The sequence below is a fragment of the Macaca mulatta genome, chromosome 7 (assembly GCF_049350105.2).
Source record: "Macaca mulatta isolate MMU2019108-1 chromosome 7, T2T-MMU8v2.0, whole genome shotgun sequence".
Classification (NCBI taxonomy): domain Eukaryota; kingdom Metazoa; phylum Chordata; class Mammalia; order Primates; family Cercopithecidae; genus Macaca; species Macaca mulatta.
Window position 1 is genome coordinate 120,511,529 of NC_133412.1, and position 26,864 is coordinate 120,538,392.

Here is a 26,864-nt window from a genome sequence, read left to right on the forward strand (position 1 = left end):
ATAGTTCCTCTATCCTCCCTCTCACCTTTAAATAATTTATTTTTGTTTTATTGAAGTGTCTTAAATTCCAGACATCATATCATATTCTCTGTAAATACTTCAGTATGAATCTCTAACAAATAAACACATTTTTTAAAACCACCATACCATTTTAAACCTTGTAATATAAACAAAAATAATATAATATACTATAAATATAAATATAATATAAATATAAAAATAATATAAAAGGTATATATGATATAATAAAACAAAATTAATATGATATTATATAAAGTATATAATATATGATATAATAAAATATGCAATTAATATAAAATTACCAAGTTGTGTTCAATTAATATAATAGAAAATAAAATATAATTAAATATAATTAAATATACTATGAAATATTAATAATTTAATGTAAGATAAAATAACCAATATAATTTAATATAACCAAGCTGTGTTCCTCTATTGTCTCAAAATGTCTTTTTAAGTATTTTTTTTTTTCAATTAGAATCTGGAAAAGGTCTACTCATTGCATAAGGATGGCATGATCATTAAGTATCTTAATTAATCTATAAAATTCACTCCCTCCCACCATCCCATGTCAGCTACTAGGTGATTTGTCCTATAGATTTTCCTACATTATGTATTTTAGTGATTGTATTCTGATGCCAATTAATACATTTCTCCATCCAGATATTTTCCAGAATTTGTAATTCATTCTAGAGGCTTAATTGTATTTATTTCCATTTTTAAAATGTATTTGATAACAGAGCATGAATAAATCACGGATAGCACTGTATTGCTCAGTGCTTATCAAGAGGCACGTAGAGGCACATACTAACCGGTTGTATCATTCTTAGGTTAGGACTTACCAGAGGATCTAAGTATTGTCATACTGATCTATCCATCTTTAATTTCCTCAACATATCTCAATTAATGATTTTAGCAGTCATTGATGATCACTGCATAAATCCATTATTTTTTAGTTGTTGTAAAATGTTGATTTTTGAATTCTATAATTTCTTCAGTATGTATTAATTGAATTTCATCTCTAAAGAAGACACTTGCGGCTGGGCACAGCGACTTATGCCTGTAATCCCAGCACTTTGGGAGACCTAGGCGAACAAATCACCTGAGGTCAGAAGCTCGAGACCAGCCTGGCCAACACAGTGAAACTCCATCTCTACTAAAAATACAAAAATTAGCCGGGTGTGGTGGCCCCCCTGTTGTCCCAGCTACTCAGGAGGCTGAGGCACAAGAATCGCTTGAACCCAGGAGTTGGAGGTTGCAGAGCTGAGATCGCACCACTGAACTCCAGTCTGGGCTACAGAGCGAAACTCTGTGTGTGTGTGTGTGTGGCGGGGGCGGGGGGGGGGGGGAGTTAAAAAAAAAAAAAAAAAAGACACTTTCAACAATTATTTGGATACCTTGAAATGATGTTTGTATAGAAAAGCCAGGAAAATGCTTGACTCTTTATTATCATTTTTCCGAAAAACGAATATATGCATAAGCAAATTCTACATGTGGCCATTCATTCGTTATGTTGTTGTTGTTGTTTTCATGGGCTGGTATCATTATATACTGATATATTTGACGTTAATGCAGTCACTTGAGGTTCATGCAACTTTCCACGGAATGATACTAAATAAATAGTTGACTTGAAGAGCTAGAAATTCCCAGTTAAGTTCATGGACGGATGTTTACAGAAATTCAAACTGGGCAGGGTGCGGTGACTCACGCCTGTAATCCCAGAACTTTGGGAGGCTGAGGCAGGCGGATCACAAGGTCAGGAGATCAAGACCATCTTGGCTAACACGGTGAAACCCGTCTCTACTAAAAATACAAAAACAAAATTAGTCGGGTGTGGTGGCAGGCGCCGGCAGTCCCAGCTACTGGGGAGGCTGACCCAGGAGAATGGAGTGAACCTGGGAGGCGGAGCTTGCAGTGAGCCGAGATCAGGCCGCTGAACTCCAACCTGGGTGAGAGAGCGAGACTCCATCTCAAAAAAAAAAAAAAAAAAAAAAAAAGGAAACGGATATTCTGTTCTATACAATCCGTCATCTTTTAAAAAATGTAAAATACACGTGAATATTAAGAATGGACTAGCTGGGTGTGGCGGCTTGTGCCTGTAATCCCAGCTACTCAGAAGGCTAAGGTAGGAAGATTGCTTGAGCCCAGGAGTTGAGGCTGCAATGAGCTATGATCATGCCACTGCACTCCAGCCTGAGCGACAGATAAAAGATCCTGGCTTTAATAAATAAATAAATAAATAAATAAATAAGTAAATAAATATACGTTTTTAAAATGGAAAGGCAGTGAAAATGTCTATTGTTCAAATGTACACTCCAAAAATCTCTTTAGTGATGAAGTCATCACATATCAAAGGTCTTTGTTCCATTTTTATGCTTACGGCTATTAATTTTGGGCAAATACTGAATGCTTCTTTTAAATGTATAGATTGTGGTAACAGAGAAAGGGAGGAGAAGCGAGGGTTAGGGAAAGAAACAGAAAGCAAAAGAAAGGAAAATATATTGAGGGGAAGGGCAGTAAGTTGGTAGATGAGGGCAAAAGTTCACAAAGAATGAATGGAATTTCAATCAGTCCTCTATTTTCAAGAAAAGTGAATTAAAATGAGATTTGGAAAGGGATAGCATGAATACTGGCATGCTCTTCTGAGAAGATGCTTCACTCAACTCTATTTTCTGCTATTTAATGCAATAAAATTTAAAATTTTAATATTTTGTGATAGGGTTCACTTTGTGTGTGTTTTGCATGTCACCTAGAACATAACCTTATACATATATATTCTTCATGCATCTGCAGTGAAGTTAAGAATAAACATTACATTAATACCATTTTGTTACATTCGATGCAACTTACAAAAGCCACCGGGTAGACCGTAAATAAAATTCCAAAGAGAGAAACTATTATGCATTGTGCCATAAATGTAAATATTTTTGATGCTAGGTGCTTGTCATTGTCAAGTTCTCAAACCCCATTTTCAGGTGAATATACTTTTGTTTTTGCTTTGTCTTTTAAGAAATGATGATAATCCTGTAGTGCTATTTAAAAAAAAAAATAACAAAAATTAACCACCAGCTTTCCTTTCTATAGTTGTTTTAATAAATAAATAGCAGGGCAGTGGAAAAGTCCTGGAGTTAGTTACATTGGCTGTGCTTTTGATGGGTGATGATAATAAAATCTAAACAAGTCAAGTAAGATCATTTCAGTCTACAAAGCTGAAAAGTATACAAGTCCTAAAAAGGGGACAGAAAGTGTATAAACGTGTGAAGACATAGAGCAGTAGAGTGGAAGCAACGTGAAGCCAGCACTTTGGTAGCTACCTGGTAATCTAGCCTCTGTCCCCAACAAACTACGTGACCTTGGTCTTGTCACTTAATTTTTCTAGCCTTAGTCTGCATATTCATGAAATGCAGAGGAACAAATAAGATAAAATCAAAGTTTCATCAAAATTTTGTTTTTCTAATAAAATATAATAAGAAGCACCCATCCTAAAGAACTTAAAAGAGACTATCCTCAGAGAGGGCAGTTATGATTAATTAAGTACAATCTGGAATAGAGACATGCAAAGTCAGCTTAATGAAGCCAAATTGTTAACACATCTCTGTGACTTGAGTGTAATGTGACTGAATGTATTAATATTAATATGGCTAAAGAAAGAATGTGTCAGTCAAAGCAGTAATTGGTCAGCCCTGAGAATGAAAAAACAAGCTTGTGGGAGGACAGCTTGGCAAGTAGTACCTATTTGAGAACTGTCTGAGAAAGAAACTCTTTGCTATTGGACTCAAGCCCATGGTTTCCTACTCCACAATAGGTAAGATAGCCTTCAGGTACCCCAGTCGAAAGTTTTTGCTTGTCAACCTGATTACTATTTGGTTCTTTGGTTGACTTGCATGCATTCTCATTATTTCTCATACATAGTGAGAAATGTACCCAACCTGATTTTTGGATCGTTTGTACATGTGTCAGCCTTTATGAGTCTGGAAAATGCAAACCCATCTCTAATCTACTGCCATGATACTAACAAAACCATATTTATGAACTTGTAAAATGAATATTAGAACCTGGAGCGGTCTTATTTTGCCAAGGTTAATGCTGTCCTGTGTATAACTGCCTAAGAAGCAAGCCGGCATTACCCAGATGTTATCTCTTTGACTGTCTGCCTGTACCTAGGCAGCTACCGACTTAGCTTATCTGTATGTCTAATAGTATATTAAATGTAGTTTTTAGTTTAATTCATGAACATACCAAATCACTACAGAGGTGGACTAAATGCTTAGCAATGTTCAAACTAGTAAACATAATGCTACAGAGTGTCATCACAATATTGGAACATTTACCAATTCTGTTAACCAACATATTGGCCAAGTCACTATGTTGCTCTCCAGAGAGGGTATCCGAAGATATGTTAGAGAAGTTTATACTTCTTAGAATATACAATTTATGGATCACTCATGCATCCTATTTCATGCATCCAAATTCTCTCTGCCTATAGAGGAATTAAATTTACCCTTGGGTTTTCTGTTTTGTGCCAAACAGAGACAATGTCCCCTCAAAGCCTTCTAGCAAAATTAACTATGGCTAGTTGTCAGTATGAAGCTGAATGCTTTAGCATACACCTTTTGTAACTCTGTTTTATTTTCTACTAACTTGATTTTTTTTTCCTTTTCTGACAAAAACCAAGCTTTCATCATCTCTGTATTATTAAGACATAGGATTATAACTTTTTAGTTTAGTGTAAGCAATAAATTATAAGCAGTAAATTTAGAGATATTTGTCTAAAAATCTAGTACTTTGTGCATATGTTCCAGTGACTTGAGATCCCAATGTTTCACCATTACATCTGTACTTAAAACTGTGTTCTGTTGTCAAAAGTGACGTAGAGGGTTTAAAGCTACAATTTTCTCTGACTGAAGAGCTTTAATAGCTTCATATTATTGAGTCCCATTTCCCAAGTGTCTTTAAGTCCAAGCTGGGTAGCAAAATAAGAAGACAAATTAAGTGTTCTAAGCCATCAAGGGAGCATTTAATACATCCCTACAGACATTGAGGTATATGGCTTCCAACAGTACCTCATGGACATAAGTGAATCGGAAGATTTCCTTATTAAATGCTAATTCTTAGAGGTAAATGGCAGAAGCACAGGCAAATACAATTTAGTATTTTCCAAAAGCAGCATAATTCATTAAAATACTAAATTAACCAAATTCACAGGCCTAGAAAGTGGAGACATTAGAATTTAAAACCATGCCATTTGACTCCAAAGTAATAATGCCTGTCATACTCACTCATTAAATAAATATTTGAGACCTTCTACGTGTGAAGCTTTTATGTTTAGGGTCCTGTGTGTGTGTGTGTTTGCGTGTGTATGTGTGTGTTTGTGATATATATATATGACTTTTAATTCTTTTTAATTTTTATGGATACCTAATACTTTTACATATTTGTGGAGTTTTTGTGATGTTTTGATACAAGTATACAGTGTGTAATAATCAAATCTGGGTAACTGGAAGTACCAATCACCTCATTTATCATTTATTTAAGTTAGGAACACTCCCGATCTACTGTTTGTATTGTTTTGAAATGTACAAAAAATTATTGTGAACCACAGTCACCCTATTATGCTACCAAACATTAGATCTTATTCCTTTTATCAAACTGTGTGTTTTACACACTAACCGAACCCTCTTTATCCTGCCTTCCCTATTACCCTCCCTGGCCTCTGGTAATCTCCATTCTATTCACTGCTTCTATGAGATTAGTTTATTTTTAGCTCCCACATGTTAATGAGAACATGTGACATCTGTCTTTCTGTGCCTGGTTTATTTCACTTAACATAATGACCTCCAGTTCCATCCATTGTGTAGCAAATGATGTTATTTCATTCTTTTTTTGAGTGGGTGGCATAACATTCCATTGTGTGTTTATACACCACATGTCCATTATCCATTCATTCGCTGGAGGACATATCCGCTGGAGGACATTTTGGTTGATTCTGTATCTTGGCTATTGTGAATGGAGATGCAATAGGTCCCATATATTTTGTCCCCCAGAGCAGGATACTTTTTGAACTAGAGAGAGAATGCTTTTGAAAAGTATAGTGGAACAACAGCCACAAACCAGGACCATCTCAGGCATATCATTATACACACACACACACACACACACACACACACACACTTTGCTATCATAGAAAACGAGAATGCAACATGAAGTCCCTGTTCTCTAGGAATTTATAGTTCACTGAAAGACAGAAAATTTGAAAATAATTTGATTATTCTCTTTTATAATTCTACCATAATCATTATTATCCAGAGTTTTAAGTCTTTCCAAGTATGACTTTATTTGATCATTAAAGAACTCTATTATATAAGTACTATAACTATTCTCATGTTACACAAGAGGAAGACAAGTAAAAGAGAGGTTAAATAAATTAACCAAATTCACAGAGCTAGAAAGTGGAGACAGTAGAATTTAAAACCATGCTGTTTAACTCCAAAGCCTATAATCTCACTCACTCCCCAAAACAGCGTCCTGTGATACATGATAGTAGGGAAGTGGCCAGGTATTCTCTGCACATGGAAGAAGCACTTAGTCAAGCCTCTTAAACAAACCAAAGCTTTTGGGAAGAGGTGACAAATAAGGTGTTTACTTAGTTAGCCAAGATGAAGGGGTGGGAACAAGTAGAAGGGACCACAAATACAGTCAGTAGGAAAAGCACTGTCACTTCCTTCAATAGTAATGATGCACACTAGTCATATTGATCACGTTCTATTTATTAATATTTTATCAACAAATAGTTGGGAAATATGAATTATATATTTATAGTGTACAATGTGATGTTTTGATATATGTATACATTGTGAAGTGGTTAAATCAAGTTAATTAATATATCCATTGTTTCACATAGTTTTCATATAAGATCTACCTCCTTAGCAATTTTCAAGTATACAACATATTATTATTAAGTATAGTTACAATGCTGTACAATAGACCCTGTAAAGGTAGCCCCAGGATTTGTTCAGTAAGAGTATGGATTATCTAATTTCAATGAATAAGTAAGATATGTTACAGGTTGATTATGGGCCCCTAAAACATACACTGAAGTTCTAATTCCTAGTACCTCAGAATGTGATGTTATTTGGAAGTAGCGTGTTGCAGGTATAACTAGTTGAGATGAGGGTACTGGAATAGGGTGTGAGCCCTTAATCCAATCCACTGGTGTCATTACAAGAAGAGGAAAACCCCACGTGAAGACAGGCATGTGATAACAGAGGCAGATATTGGAGTGATGCAGCTGAAAACCATAGGACACCTAGGATTGCCAGTTACCTCCAGAAGCTAGGAAGAGGCAAGGAAGGATTCCACCCAGAATCTCAGAGGGACGAAAGCCCTCCTGACGCCCTAATTTCAGAATTCTAGCCTCCAAACAGTGAGGGAATACATTCCTGTTTTAAGAACTTTCTTTGTGATACTTTCTTATGGCAGCCCAAGGGAAGCAATACAAGGCACTATCATGGAATTCAGGCACTTGCCCAATTTTGAAATTGGAGAACCATTTAGACTCATACTGGATGTTAGCTGATGTAAAATTTACATACATCACGAAATGTGTTTACATTCATTCTGTACAGTAACAGATATCATTCTTTTGTGCTATTTCAGAAAATTATTTTCAAAATGACCTGTAAGTTTGACTGACTACCGTACATCTTCCTGAAGACACCACAAAGAGTTATTCAAAATGGAGAGTTGTTCTGATTACGTATCATATCAACACACAACAAATTACATAAATTTGATATCATATTGCAGACCCAGATGCACAAAAGTTAATTTTTAAAAATACAGAATTTCTATGAAATACACCAGAGAAGGCACTAATTAACTAAGGGTTGTGTTCTGCTCAAGCTTATCCAACATCATTTAATGATTTCTGCCAAAGGCGAGTAAGTAAACAAGAAGAGGCCAAGTTGTAGAGGATAATGTTTTCTCATGTACCACAAGAAGCAGAAAAAGGGAAGAAATCAATGTTTGCTGATGGAAGAGGATAAAACTGCCAGGAAAATAAATGTTATTTTTAGTTTTTTGTTAAGACCTTGGCATTAAAAGGAAGTTAAAATAAAAGATTAACAATTCCTTAAAAAAGAATTGATAGAATCATTCTTAATAACTGTTTTCTTATTTTTCAGTTCTGGAAATACATTTTATATGCACTTTCCTTGTGTAGTATAAGTTAACTTTTTCAGATCACAGAAAGATTGTTATTCCTTATTGACTTTGTTTGAAGTATCTTGCAGCTTTTCAGAAAATGGCTGGGATGAACCTAATTTAGAATAAATGTATCATGTTTACAACCAGCAGTTGTATAGATTATTAATTACCACTGATGGCATATTCCTTTGCATAGAAGCAGATAGGCAGTATTTTCTATATTTGTAGGTTAAATTATTAAACTTAAGTCTGAAACCTCCTTTAAAGTCATTTTAATGAGTGTTTCATTAGATTACAGATATGAAAACACAAGTAAATTAATTGTCTTAATTGGCATCTTTAATGTGATAACCAAAAGTGAAAAGGATAAATTGTGTCCAATAGGACCACAAATAGATTGCTACAATATTTATTTCATGCTACCTTTTTAAAATAGTAGGGGCGGATATAACAAATAACTCATACTGCGGCCGGGCGCAGTGGCTCAAGCCTGTAATGCCAGCACTTTAGGAGGCCGAGATGGGCGGATCACGAGGTCAGGAGATCGAGACCATCCTGGCTAACACGGTGAAACCCCGTCTCTACTAAAAAATACAAAAAACTAGCCGGGCGAGGTGGCGGGCGCCTGTAGTCCCAGCTACTCGGGAGGCTGAGGCAGGAGAATGGCATGAACCCGGGTGATGGAGCTTGCAGTGAGCTGAGATCCGGCCACCGCACTCCAGCCTTGGCGACAGAGCAAGATTCCGTCTCAAAAAAAAAAAAAAAAAAAAAAAAAAAAACCTCATACTTCCTGGACTTTCACATATAAACACACACACTCACACTCTCTCTCTCTCTCATACTTAAGATGTATACATAATATAGACTCATAAACTGGATCAATTAATTTGATTATCATTTTATGATTTAAAAACTCTCTTCAGGCTATGGTAAAGTTGGTTAATCTGAGGAAAAAACATATTGTGAAATATTTGCCATTTAGTGATCTTCCCACTTAAATAATACATTTCTGAATGTCAATAAGAGTCTTCTAATAATAAAAACACAAAATTCAATTCATTAATGTTCATGTAACTGTTCAGAATTTCCACATTAAAGAAACTGCAACTGTTTTCCTTAAAATGATGTATTTATAACTATAAACAACGCAATCAATAGATTCTCAATTCTATGTTGACAGACAGTATTTCTTTCTTCTTGAAATGCCCGAAAATCTTCACATACTTATTTCGTATCAACTCTTGTAGTAAAACAATGGTCCTTATCTTATCCTTCTACCTATATAATATTTTTCATTAAAATATATAGATTTCACAAGGAGACATCTAATTTCAAATTTTCAACTAAGTTGTATACCTAATTATTTTGATTCTGAGGTTTGAGATCCATTTTCAGAGCTCCCACATGATCCAATTTTGACCATCAGACAATGTGAGTGGCAAAGTTGTTAGGATCAAACAAATGCTTGCTCTGTGTTTATATCATAAATCTCTATCACACAAAATTCTTTGGGCATGAACTTGCAAACTTAAATTGCTTAGATTTAGTTCAAGTAAAAGACATTTTTTTAAGAGATGAGAAGAACAAACAAGGAAAATATAGCCTATACTGCTATGCTCTGAATATCTGTGTCCCTCCCCAGAATTCATTCATATTTTGGAATCCTAATCCCCAGTAGGATGGTATTAGTAGATGAGGCCTTTAGGAAGTGATTAGGTCATGAGGGTAGAGGCCTCATGAATGGGATTAGTCCCCTTATAAAGGAGACCCCAAAGAGCTTGTGCACCCTTTCTGCCATATGAGATTAGAATAAAAAGGAGAACAAGTATGAGCAAATCCTCATCATACATGGGATCTGCAGGTACCTTAATCTTGGATTGCTCAGCCCCTAAGACTGTGAAAAATAAATTTCTATTGTTTATAAGCTACCCAGTTTATGTTATTTTGTTATAGCAGTCCAGACAGACGTAGAAATATGTTCATGGTAATTCTGTTACATAAAGGTCTTAAGAAATAAAAACAAAATTTCACTAAGCATTATACCCTGGCTAATGACTTATGACTTTTCTTTACAAGTATTTAAGAAAAATAAAAGTACAATAATTCTGAATCACAGTTAAGCAACACAGGTCAGCAGCAAGGAAGAAGATACTAGGGTCACATGTATGGATACACTCCTCATTGAGCTTGGGTCCAGAAGATTTGTAGTGTCTTATTCTTTTGGCTTGGAAAAGGAAATGTGGGATAAAATTCTATAAAAAGGTAGTTTATTTTGGGAAATAATCCCAGGGAAACCAAGTAGGGGATTTTGAACAGTGATACAAAGAATGAAGAAAAGCCAATATAAGAAAGTGTGATTCCTTTGGTCATTGCTGAGAGTAACAGGCTCTATTCTACTGTGAAACTGACAAGGCATGCAGAATGTGCCCCAGAACTCCCTGACCAAGGGACAACAAAGGGAGCATGTATCAGCTAAAACCTACTTTTTTTTTCCTTTTATTATTATTATTATTATACTTTAAGTTCTAGGGTACATGTGCATAACGTGCAGGTTTGTTACATATGTATACCTGTGCCATGTTGCTGTGCTGCACCCATCAACTCGTCAGCACCCAACAACTCGTCATTTACATCAGGTATAACTCCCAATGCAATCCCTCCCCCCTCCCCCCCCCATGATAGACCCCGGTGTGTGATGTCCCCCTTCCCGAGTCCAAGTGATCTCATTGTTCAGTTCCCACCTATGAGTGAGAACATGCGGTGTTTGGTTTTCTGTTCTTGTGATAGTTTGCTAAGAATGATGGTTTCCAGCTGCATCCATGTCCCTACAAAGGACACAAACTCATCCTTTTTTATGGCTGCATAGTATTCCATGGTGTATATGTGCCACATTTTCTTAATCCAATCTGTCACTGATGGACATTTGGGTTGATTCCAAGTCTTTGCTATTGTGAATAGTGCCGCAATGAACATACGTGTGCATGTGTCTTTATAGCAGCATGATTTATAATCCTTTGGGTATATCCCCAGTAATGGGATGGCTGGGTCATATGGTACATCTAGTTCTAGATCCTTGAGGAATCGCCATACTGTTTTCCATAATGGTTGAACTAGTTTACAATCCCACCAACAGTGTAAAAGTGTTCCTATTTCACCACATCCTCTCCAGCACCTGTTTTTTCCTGACTTTTTAATGATTGCTTACTTTTAATTAAACAAACAGATGCTTTTCAAACGGTAATTAGTATTTGGCTGCAGAAAGTTTAGTCTTGCTCCAAAATATAAAGTTCTGTTCTGTGATTCTCTTCTCAGACTTACTGAAAAATCTACACAGCATCTTTATCCAACATCAAAGCAGCTAGATTGTATTGCCTGAGCAGTAGGGCGATTTTCACTCAAAGCTGGACTTGCTGCAGAACACTTTCTTTCTCTGAGCCCTACTTGAAACTGACAGCCTTCAAAATTAACTGATACAATGACTTGGAGATATATTTTAAATGTAGTATATGCAACCCATAGAATCCAAAGGTCTATCTTATTTTGCACCCCATTCTTAGTGATAGGACTTGTGAAGAGCAACAACTTTTACCACCTTCTGTTATGCACACAGCTTACTATGGTACCCAGACTACTCACTGCTTCCTGTTCACAAAGGTAAAAAATGCCATGATGTAATCAATACAATGGACCGGTACAGATGCTTCTCAACTTGTAATGGGGTTGTCTCCTGATAGCCTCATTGCAACTTGAAAATATCGTGAGTTGAAAATGCACTTAATACATCGAACCTACCAAATGTCATAGTGTAGCCTAGCCTATCTTAAACATGTTTAGAACACTTACATTAGCCCACAGTTAGGCAAAATCATTTGGCTACACAATATACTGTAGATTATCAGTATTACATGGTTGTCTGAGAGCTGAAGCTCACTGCCACTGCCCCTCATCACAAGAGAGTATCGTACTGCATATCACTAGCCTGGAAAAAGGCAAAATTCAAAATTCAAAGTAAGATTTCTGCTGAATGCTTATGACTTTTGCACCATTGTAAAGTTGAACAATCATGTTAGGAGACCCTCTGTGTAATCGTCTATAGGTTACCAAGACAATCAAGTTCCTTATGCACTGTAATGTTACAGAGAGTGAGTGTTAGCCCTGATCTAAGGCAGACATGTACATGTGGATTGCTGTCTATCCCACATAAGAACAAACTTCTAAATTCTCTTTCATGATAAGAATTAAAAAGCATGCATTTGTTAGATTACTAGCTGCATACCAGCTAGTGCCAGGGGTGTGGTGGTGTTCCAGTGAAGACACCACATCTGATCCAGCAGCTGCTTTGGTTTGGTTGTTAACCATAAGCTATCATATATCATAATCCGCCTGACTTTTTAGTTACTTTACATGTGAAGTGAACAGGTGCATGATGGAGACTATGACTCCTTCACTGTTAAATCTTTGATGGTAGCATATAATCTCTGAAGTTTCTCCTGGGAAGGAGTGTTACTGATGATTTCATACGTTGGTTTGGGAAGAACAGTTTTATAGGATTCCACTAGGTCTTTTCTACTAAAATGATTCTGACTTATTCCAAGGGTCATATAACCAGTGTGAGGATCCTGCTTGTTGCTAAGTATGTTGGTCCCGATTATGTACTTGGGAGTCTGGGGAAATAACCATAGATCAATCCATTTACCTAGGCTAGGACTCCATTTATCTCTTGTCTTCCTCAAATCCCCATTCTAACTCTATTAGCATTACAAGACTACTGATGTCAGTGCTAGCTCAGGCTCTGTACCTTTCAGAGGTACAGAGGCTTTGCTAGTTCACTTTTTCCAGTGTAAATTTGCTAGTTCACTTTTTCCAGTGTAAATTGCTATGTAAAATGGCTTTGCTAGTTCACTTTTTCCAGTGTAAATTGCTATGTAAAATGGCCATAAATCCTTTTAAGGAAGGATTGAGACAGCATTTTTTTGTGTAATTTTCAGTGATATTGCTAGGTCTTTCTTTAAGAAAACCTGGTTTCCCTTTCAACCAGTAAGAGTTGGCTCCATGAACTAGTTTAAATTTGGAAACTGGATGAATGATTGTGATCTTCTATTATAGTGGAAAATGTCTACTTCCTCAAGGTGTCATTTTTGTCTTTTTAGATACATCAAGTACTACTCTAGTCAGCTATCCTTGTGTCATAAACCCTTGTTGATAAAAGAATTCCGGTTGCTATTCTGACCTTGTTGCTCTTCACACTATCGATATCAATATTGAGTTTGCTGGTAAAGTGTTACTACTAAACTTCTGCCATTTCTGAAAATGGCAGAATCAGACCATTGAGTTTAGAGATCCTTGTACTATGGTAGCATCTCCTACTACACCCTGGGCTACAGAGGACAGTCACCCTGAGCTTTTCATAGATGCCAGTGTCCATCTGACTACTGCATTTCTCACAGTGAATGCCTTGGGAATTCTCTAAAAACAAGCCTCATATAATAAATATGTGCTAACATTCCCACCTCCCTGAGTCTTCTAAGTTTTAATATTCTGTGAAGGCAGCTCTGTATCTCTAGCTCACTTACCATGAGTCCTCATGATGTTTAAATTTCAAAGAACTAACAGCATATTAGGACTAGCTCCAGGTATTCTTACTCATAATTAACCCAAGTCATGGAAGAGTACTTTATCCTTAAATTCTTCCTAGCCCAGTATCATCACACTCTAGACCCACATTACCGCTACCTCAAAGTCCAGTGGCCAAATCCAGGCATAGAGAGAGACAAATTTCAATGGGACAGGAAAGAATATCCACCTACTTTATTGAGTTAAATGTAAGTATATAGTAATAACAGTAAGAGCTTATAATTATTAAGTTTGTAAATAAATTATTATGTGGTATCAATGACTCAATCACAAATACGATTATCATTTACTAAGCATTTATGTTGTGCTAGGCACTCTGTCAAATGATCTACACGTATTGTCTCATTAATTACATTGACAAATTTTTTTTTTTTGAGATAGTATCTGGAATGAATGAGATATTTTAGATTGTTCATAAAATTAAACAAAAGATGAATTCAGAGAGAATAGTAGATAGGTAAATCTTCTGATGAACAAAAATAACTTTTCCTGAGAATTTTAATAAAATTTCTAAAAATATTTGGTTGATGCTGATACACTGAGAATAAAAAGTATTAGCAATTTAGGAGTATGTTAAAGTGTTGACCCCAAAAAGCCTTTCTTATTCTATATAAAAATAAATGGAAACAAAACTATTTGAAGACTATAAGGAAGACTCTAAGTGTTTCATCCTAAACAAGTTATGCTAAATACATTTACTCATGTAACCATGTACTTAATAAAGATGTACATCACCTGGAGATGGGACTAGGTATATGAGGCAGGGACAGGGATTGTGAAAGCAGCCATTGATATGGCAATCTTTTTTTTTTTTTTTTTTTTTTTTTTGAGACAGGCTTTTGCTCTTTCGCCTAGGCAAGATCAGGGCTCAATGAAGCTTACACTTCCCCAGGCTCAAGCAATCCTCCCACCTCAGCATCCCAAGTAGCTGGAACTACAGGCAAATGTCACCACATCTGGCTAATTTTTTTTTACTTCTTTGTAAAGACGAGGTTTTGCCATGTTGCCCAGGCTGGTCTCGAACTCCTGAGCTCAAGCAATCTGCCTATCTCGGCCTCCCAAGGTCCTGGGATTACATGAGTGAGCCACCACACCCAGCTGATGTGAAATTTTTAAAAAAATAAATATTTGGATTCTTATTCTAAACATTTTCCACATCTTATCCAAAGATTATTTGAAAAAATATTAGTTATTTTAGTTGGAAACTCTCTAACATGATGTAGCAGACAGTTCAGTCTAGATATGTTTATCACAGATGAAAAAAAGCAAATTATATTAATTTTATAAAACACAAAAAAGAATTAATATAATAATTGATTATAGCAGAACCTAAACCTGCCCACATTAATTGGAGATAAATCCAAATATCTAGTATGTTTCTTATTCAAGTGCATGCATTCTCATTTTGTAAAAAAAAATTAACAGACTAAATTAGAAAAAAAGTAGAGGAATATGAATCAAGATATATAAAATATCTGCAAAGAACAATACACATAGCACTAATGGTTTCGAACTGAAGAACTGGCTACTAACATTTGTAAGATTTTTATCATGATAAGATTACCATTTGAGAATCTGCAGAGAAGATTAACAAGGACAAAAGCATCAATAACTCTGCAACAGCCTTGGTAGTTAAAAATACATTTATACAACAATCAAATGACTGAATACAATTCTATTCTAAAATTGAAAAATGGCCCAGCCTAGTTTTTTTATGCAAAAAGCAAATGCTCACTAAGGTTAAGGTGTAATAAACTAGTAGACAATTTTAATGCTTCCTAGTGTTTTGGATTTACATAATTATTTTTAAAGAGTGGCTTTCAAAAATATTTTAGTGATGAAAAATATTATTCAAATGAAATCCTACCCAGCAAGTCAGCATATAAAATGAAGAAAAGCAGAGCTGCTTTGATTGATGCACATTTTTTTCTTTGTTTTGTTTTGAAAGGAGAAGGTCAGTATCTTCCAACCTTGCAAACAGGTATACCTATGTTTATTATTAAAAGAAATTCAAAGACCCACACATTATACTGGTTACAATTAAACTGTATTGCTATCTGAGAAGTCTGAAATTTAAAAGTTCAAATGTTCAGTATTCCTACTGAGAACTTCCTTTTAAAAGCCGGTCATGCTTTCTACATACGACCTCATTGCAGCAAGAATAATGCAATGTAACTAAAATCTCAACATTTATTTGGGTGGAGAACATGAAAATCATATTTTCTAATTTATAGGGTAGATAAAAAATGTTTGAGGTCAACGGAGGAAATATTTTAAAACAACTATAAAGGAATGACCTGCTTGTTTATATATCAAAATATATTATAGGCCAGGCGCAGTAGTTCACAACTGTAATCCTAGCACTTTGGGAGGCTGAGGCGTGGATCACCTGAGATCAGGAGTTTTGAGACCAACCTGGCCAACATGGGGAAATCCCGTCTCTATTAAAAATACAAAAATTAGCCAGGGGTAGTGGTGTGTGCCTGTAATCCCAACTACTCAGTACACTGAGACAGGAGAACCGCTTGAACCCGAGAGGCAGAGGTTGCAGTTAGCCGAAATTGTGCCACTGCACTCCAGCCTGAGTGACAGAGTGAGCCGCTGTCTAAACATATACACACACACACACACACACACACACACACATAGGTATATATGTATATATTTTATTAATTATATTAATTTTATTATATAAATTATATCTATTTTATCACATAGTATATATAAAATAATATATATTATATAATATATTAAATATTATGTTATATTTTATATATTATATAATATACATTGAATATATGTTATATTTTATATATTATTTAATATATTATATATTAAATAATATATTTTATATATACTATATATTATATATTTATATTTATATATTATTTATATTTTTTACATAAATAGTAAAGCTGTAGAAGGTAAAATGGAATGGAATTGGTACAGAAAAGAATAACAGAAAGGTGCAGACTAATGTAATTTTGTTAATGCTAAAAAGAGCATTTTGAAGCTGTCCAGTGGAATATTGACCATCCTATTTATATAAGGGCAAGAGGGAAAAAGAGAGAAGAAGGAGACAGAAAGCACACTAAACTAACACTTCATACTAAGGACAAAATGATTTCCTGATGATTAAATTGTCAAATACATAAATGACTATAAGCTGTTAGAAAAACAAAACTTAAATGGATATAAGGAGATCTTGCTAAAGTAGCTACAAAAGTCATAAGCCAAAAATGATTCCTCTTTTCAAAACAAAAACCTAAGAACAAAAGTATCATAAACAATCTTAAAACACAAGTAACACCCTGGGAGGTGCAATTGGCAACATGTTTATCAGCAATTGAATTTATTTATGTAGTATATTTGTCTTCACAAGTCTACAAGAAGGAGCAAACTAGCAAGAAAAGAGAGGACCAGTAAATAGAGATGTACAAATGACTGATAAACATGCAGGAAAATGTTCAAATTGGCTAGTGATTTAAAATGCAAATTTAAATTGCAATTGAGTGTAATTTACTTTCTTCCATCAAATTGACAAAAATAAAAAAATAAAAAAACACTCCCATTGAGAAAGCAAGTAAAGGTCCCTTTCAACTTTGGCTAAATAATTCCATTTTGAGGAGGGAATCTAAGATACAGCAATGCTACCATACATTTCACAAAGATGTACATACAGGCAACACAAACATATACCCTACAAGTATTCATTGGATTGTTTATAACAGTGACCATCTGTAAGTAATTCCATGATGAACAACACAGCAGCAATTATACACATTTGAGAGTACTCACAGCAAAATTCAGTGCACCCATACAAAGAACTATTCAGCCTGAGCGAAGACAATGATCCAAGCCACTGGTTCAAACTTTAGCGTACATCAGATTCACTTGGAGGGCTTGCTAAAACATGAATTGCTGGCCCCAATGCAGGGATTTCTAATGTGAAGTGATCTGGAATTTTCATTTTTAATCAATTATCTCCAGAAACCACACATTAAGAACTACCAGGCTAGACCCATACTTGGTGTTTTGGACACATGGCCAAGTGAAAAATTCTAGTCATAGAATAATACTTTTCATTATCTCATTTATTAAAAATTGAAAATGGAACATGAACATAAATAATTATATAAAGGAAATGCATCGAACAAGAACTGAAAGGTGATATGCCGAACTATTACTTCTGGGAAGCAGGGCAGGTCGGAAGGAGAAGAGAAACATTTATGTTAAATATCCTACTGTTTAAGTCATTTACAAGACTATATTTATAATGTATTTAAATTATTGATGTGATAATTTTGAGAAAGGAGAAAGAGGAAGGGAAAGGAGGGGAGGGCAGGGCAGGGCAGGGCAGACAAGGGAAGGGAAGGGAAGGGAAGGGAAGGGAAGGGATGCAGAGAGGGGAAGAAAGAGGGTAGCTGAATTCTGAAGCTGTAGACATCTAGAGTTTATACTAGATTATTAGATTTACTGGCAAACTCTTTCTTTCTTTCTTACTTCTTCATGTATCTTTGTAATAAACTCTCATTAAACGAGGTAGTCTGAACATAGTTCTATTCCTTGCAAGCTAAAAAGGCTAATTAACAGAGATGTATAGGCTGTGCAGAGCAATAACACACAAAAAAAATACTGAAATTGATTTAAATGCATCTAATTTAAAGCAGGATATAGGAATACTAAAACCAGTTTTAAAACCTACTTATTTTCGGCCGGGCGCGGTGGCTCAAGCCTGTAATCCCAGCACTTTGGGAGGCCGAGACAGGTGGTTCACGAGGTCAGGAGATCGAGACCATCCTGGTGAACACAGTGAAACCCCGTCTCTACTAAAACTACAAAAAACTAGCCGGGCGAGGTGGCGGGCGCCTGTAGTCCCAGCTACTCGGGAGGCTGAGGCAGGAGAATGGCATGAACCCGGGAGGCGGAGCTTGCAGTGAGCTGAGATCAGGCCACTGCACTCCAGCCTGGGCGACAGAGCGAGACTCCGTCTCAAAAAAAAAAAAAAAAAAAAAAAAAACCTACTTATTTTCATACCTACATATCCAAATATAGATCTTAGAGTTGATGCTCCTAAATTACTGAAAAATAATAAAGCCAACATGTTTCTATTACATGCTGACACAATGCTTATGTACCAAGAAAGTATAGTTGTATTTGTATGTATGTGTGTGTGTATATATATATGTATATGTGTATATATACACACACAGGATATATGTGTGTATATATGTCCATAATATAAATTTAACTCTCGAAAGGATTCTATGATACAAGATAGTTATTATCATCCCGGAAATATAAAAAAGAAAACTGAGGCAAAGAAAGCTGGGAGATTACGGAACTTTTCCAAGGTCACACTGTTAGTCCTGGTGGAGCCAGAGTTACATCCAGACAGTCTGGTTCCAGCATCATGCTCTCAACTATTACATCGTACTGACCTCTCCTTCACTTGTTTTATTTTCTTTGGATACGTCAATACCTTCAGGCCACTACCTATCACTAAACAATACACCATAAAAAATTAAAGAGGCTAGAAAAAATGCTCTCTACAATACTTTTGGAAATAAACAATCTTTATGACTCTTACTGCTAGAAGAATAGGTAGCAGATTAAGAAATCTGCTGATGAGTGAATGAGGAACCTCTCTCTTCCACTGCATTTCCAACTATCATACTCAGATTAGACAAGCAAGAAAGTCATTCCAGCTTTCTGATATCAGCCAACAAAAATCATCCTCAGGACCAGCTGCCAATAGCATGCCCTTTAGACTTTGGCCAGAATGCCAAGCCCCAGCTGTTCTGTCAGCCTTCCTTATACAGTTTGTTGACAATGAAGAGGCCCAGTTAATTTTTCAACTGGCAATATAAGCTGAAACTGATTCACCTGCAAACACCTTAATTAATTCTAGGAATAAAAAGATACTGATACCAAAACAATACATTTTTCTTAGGATCGAAACACATTGAAATGTTTCCCAAAAATGGAACTGCTTAGGGGAAAAAAAAAAAAAAAAAAGAATGATCTACTTCTTCGTTTCAGAACTTAATCTGGTTTGTCTTGAGGTCAAAGATTGTACTCCTGATTGTGAATGATAAAAAGAGAAAATGTATGGAGAAAATGGGAAATTTCCAATATTAAAGGGACAGGAGGATGGAGAGAGAAGCAGCAGAGCAACACCTGGGGTGTGTTAGAAACAGAGATAAGAAGTTGATTTTTTAAATATAATTTGGAGTTCAGAAGGTGTAAATTTAGTACACTCAGTGAAGGACTAATGGGAGCCTCAGTGAATCTTCTCTTGCCATAAATTGCCTCTCATAAAGCTCTTCACAGCTTCTTTTAAATATGTTTGGACCCTCCTGTTTAGATCCCAACTTTTGACTCTGAAATTTCTATTCCATGTCTACAAAACAAAACATATAATCAAATTATAACAACACTGTATTTTCTTTGAGTTAATATTATCTTAAGTCTATCATTGTTTAAATTTTTGGTAACATTATTTTAACTGGACATTGTTTTCTGTATAAATTTTAAAATGAAAATGCTTCACATACCCATTTCCTTGTTTCAAATTTTAACAATTATCAGTCATCAGTCTGTCCTTGTATGTTGTCTTTTGGAATCATTTTTTTTCTATCAAGCGTAATTATCCTGGCTCAAATTGTGTTTATCTAAATTTCATTAAGACAATTGTATTCTTTAATCCATTTTCATTTAATAGCAAATGTTATAATTTGAAATTATAGTTATCATGAGTTTTCCTTTTTTAACATTTTTAATAATTATTCTTTCTAGATTACTTTTGTTCTTTTTCATTTTACCAACAGCATGAGTTTTATTAAGCATATTTTACCATTTCTGTTTTAGCCATGGTCTTGTCTATTTAATGCTTCATTCTGTGATGCTTTATATGCGTATTTTTATCATTTCAGAGTCAAAATGGTAAATAAAAAGATCCTTGAGTTAAGGATCTGTCAGTAAGAGTCAAGAATGGCAGAAGTTAAAAACAGGGTTAAAATGGTGAGTTCATAAAATTTCCACATTACTCTTCACTTTTCCCTCTGTAGCTTTGTTGGCTGGATTTTTTTTTTCCTGTAACACAAATACTTAAAATATGTAACTTTATCTACTAAATGAGACTACTTTTCCTACCATAGTGCTTGTGTTGATTACAAATGTGAATTTTGAGCTAGTAAGGTTATTGACAATAAGAATTATCAATTTTTGAGTAAAATATCCTCAATATTCTGCATCTAAATTAGATTGCCGCATCATATATATATATATATAACCTAAACATATTATCTTCTATCTAACTATTTTGTTCTTACAAATATTTTGTTTTCTTTCTTTTTTTTTTTGTTTTGATTGTTGTTTGAGACAGTGTTTCTCTCTGTTGCCCAGACAGGAGTGTGGTGGTACTGTCATGACAACCTACAGCCTTGATCTCTTGGGCTTAAGTGATCCTTCCACGTCAGCCTCCAGAGTAGCTGAGACTACGGGTGTGCACCACCAGGCCCAGCTAATTTTTAATTTTTTTTTTTTTTTTTTTTTTTTTTGTAGAGACAAAAAGCTGGTCACCAGCTTCTGACCTCAAGTGATCCTCTTGCCTCAGCCTCACAAGGTGCTGAGGTTGTAAGCATGAGCCACCACGCATGAGCTTTGCCTTTACATATTGTTGTAATTTTAGTGCCCTTTAAAAGTCTCCGTTTTTATTGCTTCTATAAAATTAGCTTAAGAAAGGTGTAGCTGATGATTCTGAAGGCCTGAGTGCATACAGTATCTGCAACTGTTTGTTTTTCAAGGTTTTCTATGAATAAAATGACTAGGAGTAAGAAAAGTACATGTGACCTCATGCTTCACATTCTTCAGAACAAATACCTCTCGGTTGCAATTATGTCATCATGAAATCATGTCCCACGTTTTAAAATAAACTCATTGCCATATGAATTGTTATCCTACTGAGATATTTTTGTAGTTGTCTGTTTAACAGCTTCCTTAGAAGTGTCTTCTACATTTCCCATAATACCAAAACAAAAATTTCTTTTTTCATCTTATACACAAAAATAGCTCAAGTTTGAATGTTCTGAAATCCACACTCTTGTCCTGCATTGCACATATACTTGCACTTGAGTTACAAACACACACCCCCACACACACAGTTTTAGCTAAATATTCTAAAATATACACTTTTTGACTTCCAAGAAAAGTCAGAGAGTGTTTTCTCCAGTGTCACAGTTCGGGACTCACCTGTGGACGTGGATGTCCTGTGACTAGACAAGTCAACTCTAGGGTTTCTCCTTCCCGGATAGTGTAGACCCTTTCAGAGTAGCGCTCCTCTTCAATGTTACAGGCCAAGCCTGAGTGCACAATACGAACCGTAGGAGGAGCTGTCGAGTCAGGAAGAAGAGAGACAAGATACATGAAAAGGTAAGTAAGTGATCTGCTCATGAACCATCTTGACTATAAAAGCAATTCTTATTAGACTTCACCATAGTCAGATTAGTCAGATTCATCAGTCTTAACACCACCCCAAGGCATTAAAGATTTTACTGGAAGAAATCTTCAAATTTATCTAACAGTGACCAACACATTTCCAGGGGAACAAGGTAGTGGAACATTGGTGCCTCAAGAAATCACCATCAATACAAGACCACATGATAAAACTTGATTGTTAAAATGTGAGAAGGTCTCTTCCTTTCTGAGTTCAATCAAACTTTAATATAATAAGGAATATTGCACCAAAAATATGTAGTGCAAAAGAAAGAAGACAATTGGAAGAGAAAAGGGAATTTGAATTGAAGACATTGACATTTGTCTATTAATTATTTAAGCCATGTAGCACACAAGAAGCTCACAAATAAGATGATTTGGTTTTCAGGAAGTGAAAACCAACTTAATTTACCATACTTATAGACATCTGTATTGATGTAAACAAAGTATGATTCTTGATTAAGCCATGGAAGAAGACAATATACTATTGTTGCCTGAGTCTAAAATTCTGATTCAAAAGAAACTTCATTAGCATAAAGCTGCCCAAATTTCTAAATATAATTTTCTCCTACTTCAGTGCCAAGGGGCCAATAAAATTTAACTAACACTCCTTGACTTACATATCATTGGGAACAACTACATGGAAACTTTCTGTGGGTCATGAGAAGTGCTTAGCTAATAAGATATGGTGCTTGCCATCACGTAAATTATTGACAGCTACTAGCTTCAAATTGGAGATCATCTCCTTTTGTGAACTCAGCATTTTTGTTTGTAATACATTTTGGAGTGAAACAGAATGGTTATTTAGTTAAAGGCAAGTGGAAAGATTATATCTACATATAAATGACAGTGATCTCAAGAATTTCCTGATAGATATTTCGACCTAAACAGTAGTATTACTAGCAGAGGTTGTGATTGCTTAAAAATTAATGCCAGTACCAGCATATTAGGAATGTTTTGTCTAACATTTAAGACGATAAATCTTACAGAATTTTAAAATAAATTTGGTGATTCTATGGAAGAAAAAAAGATTATAAGGCCAACTCATGAAAAAATTCATTCTGGGAAAATCTGTGTTCTGAAAGTAAAATAGAATAGTTTTCAATATCTACTATTTTGTTTTATATAACGTAAGAGCTTAGTAACTGACATCAGGGCGTATTTCATTATCTTTCTCAATTTCAGGCAGAAACTGGAAGATGGAAAAGCCCACTTATGATTAATAAAACAACTGGCGGCCGGGCGCGGTGGCTCAAGCCTGTAATCCCAGCACTTTGGGAGGCCGAGACGGGCGGATCACGAGGTCAGGAGATGGAGACCATCCTGGCTAACACGGTGAAACCCCGTCTCTACTAAAAATACAAAAAACTAGCCGGGCGCGGTGGCGGGCGCCTGTAGTCCCAGCTACTCGGGAGGCTGAGGCAGGAGAATGGCGTAAACCCGGGAGGCGGAGCTTGCAGTGAGCTGAGATCCGGCCACTGCACTCCAGCCTGGGCGACAGAGCGAGACTCCGTCTCAAACAAAACAAAACAAAACAAAAAAAACCAAATAAAGCAACTGGCTATGTCCAGCTCTTTCTAGGTACCAATGCATAATCCTGTTACTCAACCTTGAAACTCAGAACCCTGATTCCAATATGCATAATCAAAATGACAAGTAAAAGTTTCCAATTCCAATAATAGGATAAGAACAAAAGAGTACTTCTAGAAAAGTGGCCTTGACACTAAATATGCATAATAAACGCCCCTCAAGAACTTGTTAAAAATACAAATTTCAAAGGTGTTCAGAGACCTGATATATCTGCAAGAAACCCCAGGAATCTGCATTTTGACCGAACACTCAGATAGCTACAATGACAGAGCTACATAGACTAGGTTCTGGGTATTATATTTGTTAGCTAAAGAAAAATACTCCAAGGAATAAAATATCCTTTTCCTCTGTCTTTTTAAAGTAACTAAACTTTCTGCTATGCATCATTTCACTGATTTGAAAAATTAAACGATGCTTAAGTCAAATGTCCAGTTTGGTCTATGAAACCAATTTATTAAAAATTTTCCATCATGTCTCTGGACTCTGTCTAGACATTGTAATAATTTGTTTGATTTTATGACATTAGAAATCCTTATCTTTGGTGTTTCTCTTAGTGCTCTGATATGTTTCACACCACATTTCCCACAAATCATTTCAGGCAGTGATCAAATTTGGACTTCAATTTAGATAAGTAATACTAGTGAGGTAGTTATATTTAGACATCTGTCTAATATAGTCATATCCATATTGTAGAGGTTAACAAACTGATGAAAATCTATAAATGTTTGCAAAACAAAATAAAATAAATTTTCAATAGAAAATACAGAACCATTTTCTTAAAATATATTTTCATGCTAAATTTAGCTTCATACGTGATAGCCCACATGTTTATTAATATACCTAATTATGTAGTGACATGACATCTTTTCCAGACTAATTTACACTTGTTATTTTTGTTTTAATTTCAAATCAATGCTTAGTATTGTTATTTTTAAGGTATATCTTTCAAAAACATCATTATGCAAATAAGTAGCTTTATTTAAACCACTTAAATTATGCAGTAAGCACACTGTGACATTTACAAGGGTTAATTTTCTGCTATTTTCTTCTATATTATAACACATTCTTGGAAAAGGTAATTGCCTGCATACTGCAGTCATCATGAACCTACCACCTCTCCTGTAGGAGGGTGGAATATTCCACCAAATTTTAAGTGTGGAAGTTGTCTTCCTCTTAGTATTCATTAAAATATGTGCTCAATATTTTAGCTGCTCAATGATAAGGAGAGTATTTTAGAAGCTTCCCTTAATTCTTTTGTTTGCACAAAGCTCACTTGAAAGGACCTTAGAGTTCATATAGGTCAGTGCTCTCATTTCCCGATTAGGAAAGAAAAGTCTGAGGACATCAAATGATGTCACAATCCTGTGGCTAGTTGTGGCTAAATGAGACCAGAGCCACTGGCCTATTGTTCTTTTCACTACTTGATGCTCTCTATTTAAACTATGTCTGTCATAGTTAAATTTGTGTTCTAAATAACTCCCAAACTAGACCCAGACCTAGACCAGGCTAGGGGTATAAAAAACGACTGAGAAACTATTAATAAAGCAGTTAGAGCACCATAAACTAGATTAAGAATGTAAGTAGCAGAATTGCTCCAAACTTAACCAAACTTAACAATAGACCGTTGCCCCAGTTCATCATCCTACCTCCAGTACCTGCCAAATCCATGACATCTCACAATGATCAAAGTAGTATTTTGAAATTTCTATTTACATTATGTTGTTTCTCTGCTTAAAAACCTACAATATCTCCCTATGACATTTCATAGAGTCCTAATCGCTGCACATGAGTGCATTTAGGCCCTCTGGCAAGGGTCCTCACGCTTACTATCCAACTAGAAGCCCCATTTCTCTGTAATATCAGGCTATCCTCAGGGAGAATGCAAAGAACCCTGAGATTTTAAGAGTCTTTGCTTATAATGTTCTCCCATCTAAGATTCCCACACCAATAATTGGACCCATGTTCCTGATATCTTCTTGGATTACTTATCAATGATTATCTTCTCTTTTATTCCAGGAGGTATGTGTTTATTGCTTTGTGATTTTCCTTTCTCTTAACATTCAAACACGATAGTAAGCATCTCAGTGCCAGACTGAGCATCATTTTTGGCATCATCCCCATATCATGTAATTCACAGCACAGAGGAGGTATTTATTAACTAATTGAGTTTTAGTTTCTATTTTAGCAACTATCACTATAATGACTCAACTTCTTACTTTAGCAAAATATCAACTATTATGGCAGTGCATTTGCTTACTTTAAATATAGATGCAATTTGCAGTTTTATACCTGAAGCAAGACATCTCTGATCCTCTGCCTTGTTGGTAAAAAACCTCAATTCATCATCCTTAAATTGGACTAAAGGTTATGATCTCCTTTGCCCTGTAGAGTCAGCAATGAATTACAATGTTAAAATATTGCATGAGACTCATATTCATCCAAATTTTCTTGAAGTAAACCAAATCTCATTATGTAAAATCTTTCCTAACACTAATCATATCAATTGTCTTAATCTGAGGATATTTTGGCTTTGGGTTGAAGAGGTCGCCTAAAAGGGCAAAAGAGAGACATTCTTTTATCTTGTTAGAATATACTTTTGAAAGTTAAACCAAATTCACTCTGGAGAAAGAGTACAAATAAATTATTCTACAATGACAACAACCAGGGGCATTTTAATCTTTTCATCTCAGATACAGACTTTCAAGCACATATTTATTGAGCAACTGCGATGGTAGGCATGAGACTATGTGCTGGGGATATGATGATTAATGCCATGAGCTGCCCCTGCTAAGGGCTTACAGCCTACTGGGTTTGTCTAAATTATTTAAAATTATATGATAGTTGAACAGGATAGATACTCTAACAGAAGAAAATGAAAAGTGCTAAACAAAGACAAAGCAGAGGATAGCTAAATCTGC

General features: G+C 35.4%; 1 protein-coding gene across 1 annotated transcript in view; it reads right to left on the minus strand.

The window, feature by feature from the left end:
* The window catches only part of MDGA2 (MAM domain containing glycosylphosphatidylinositol anchor 2), an 832,021-nt gene that overhangs the window by 427,245 nt on the left and 377,912 nt on the right, over nucleotides 1-26,864 (minus strand). The window contains exon 2 of the mRNA XM_001097544.5: nucleotides 22,114-22,253. Within this exon, the coding sequence (XP_001097544.1) occupies nucleotides 22,114-22,253 (140 nt within the window). The remainder of the gene's footprint in view (nucleotides 1-22,113; nucleotides 22,254-26,864) is intronic.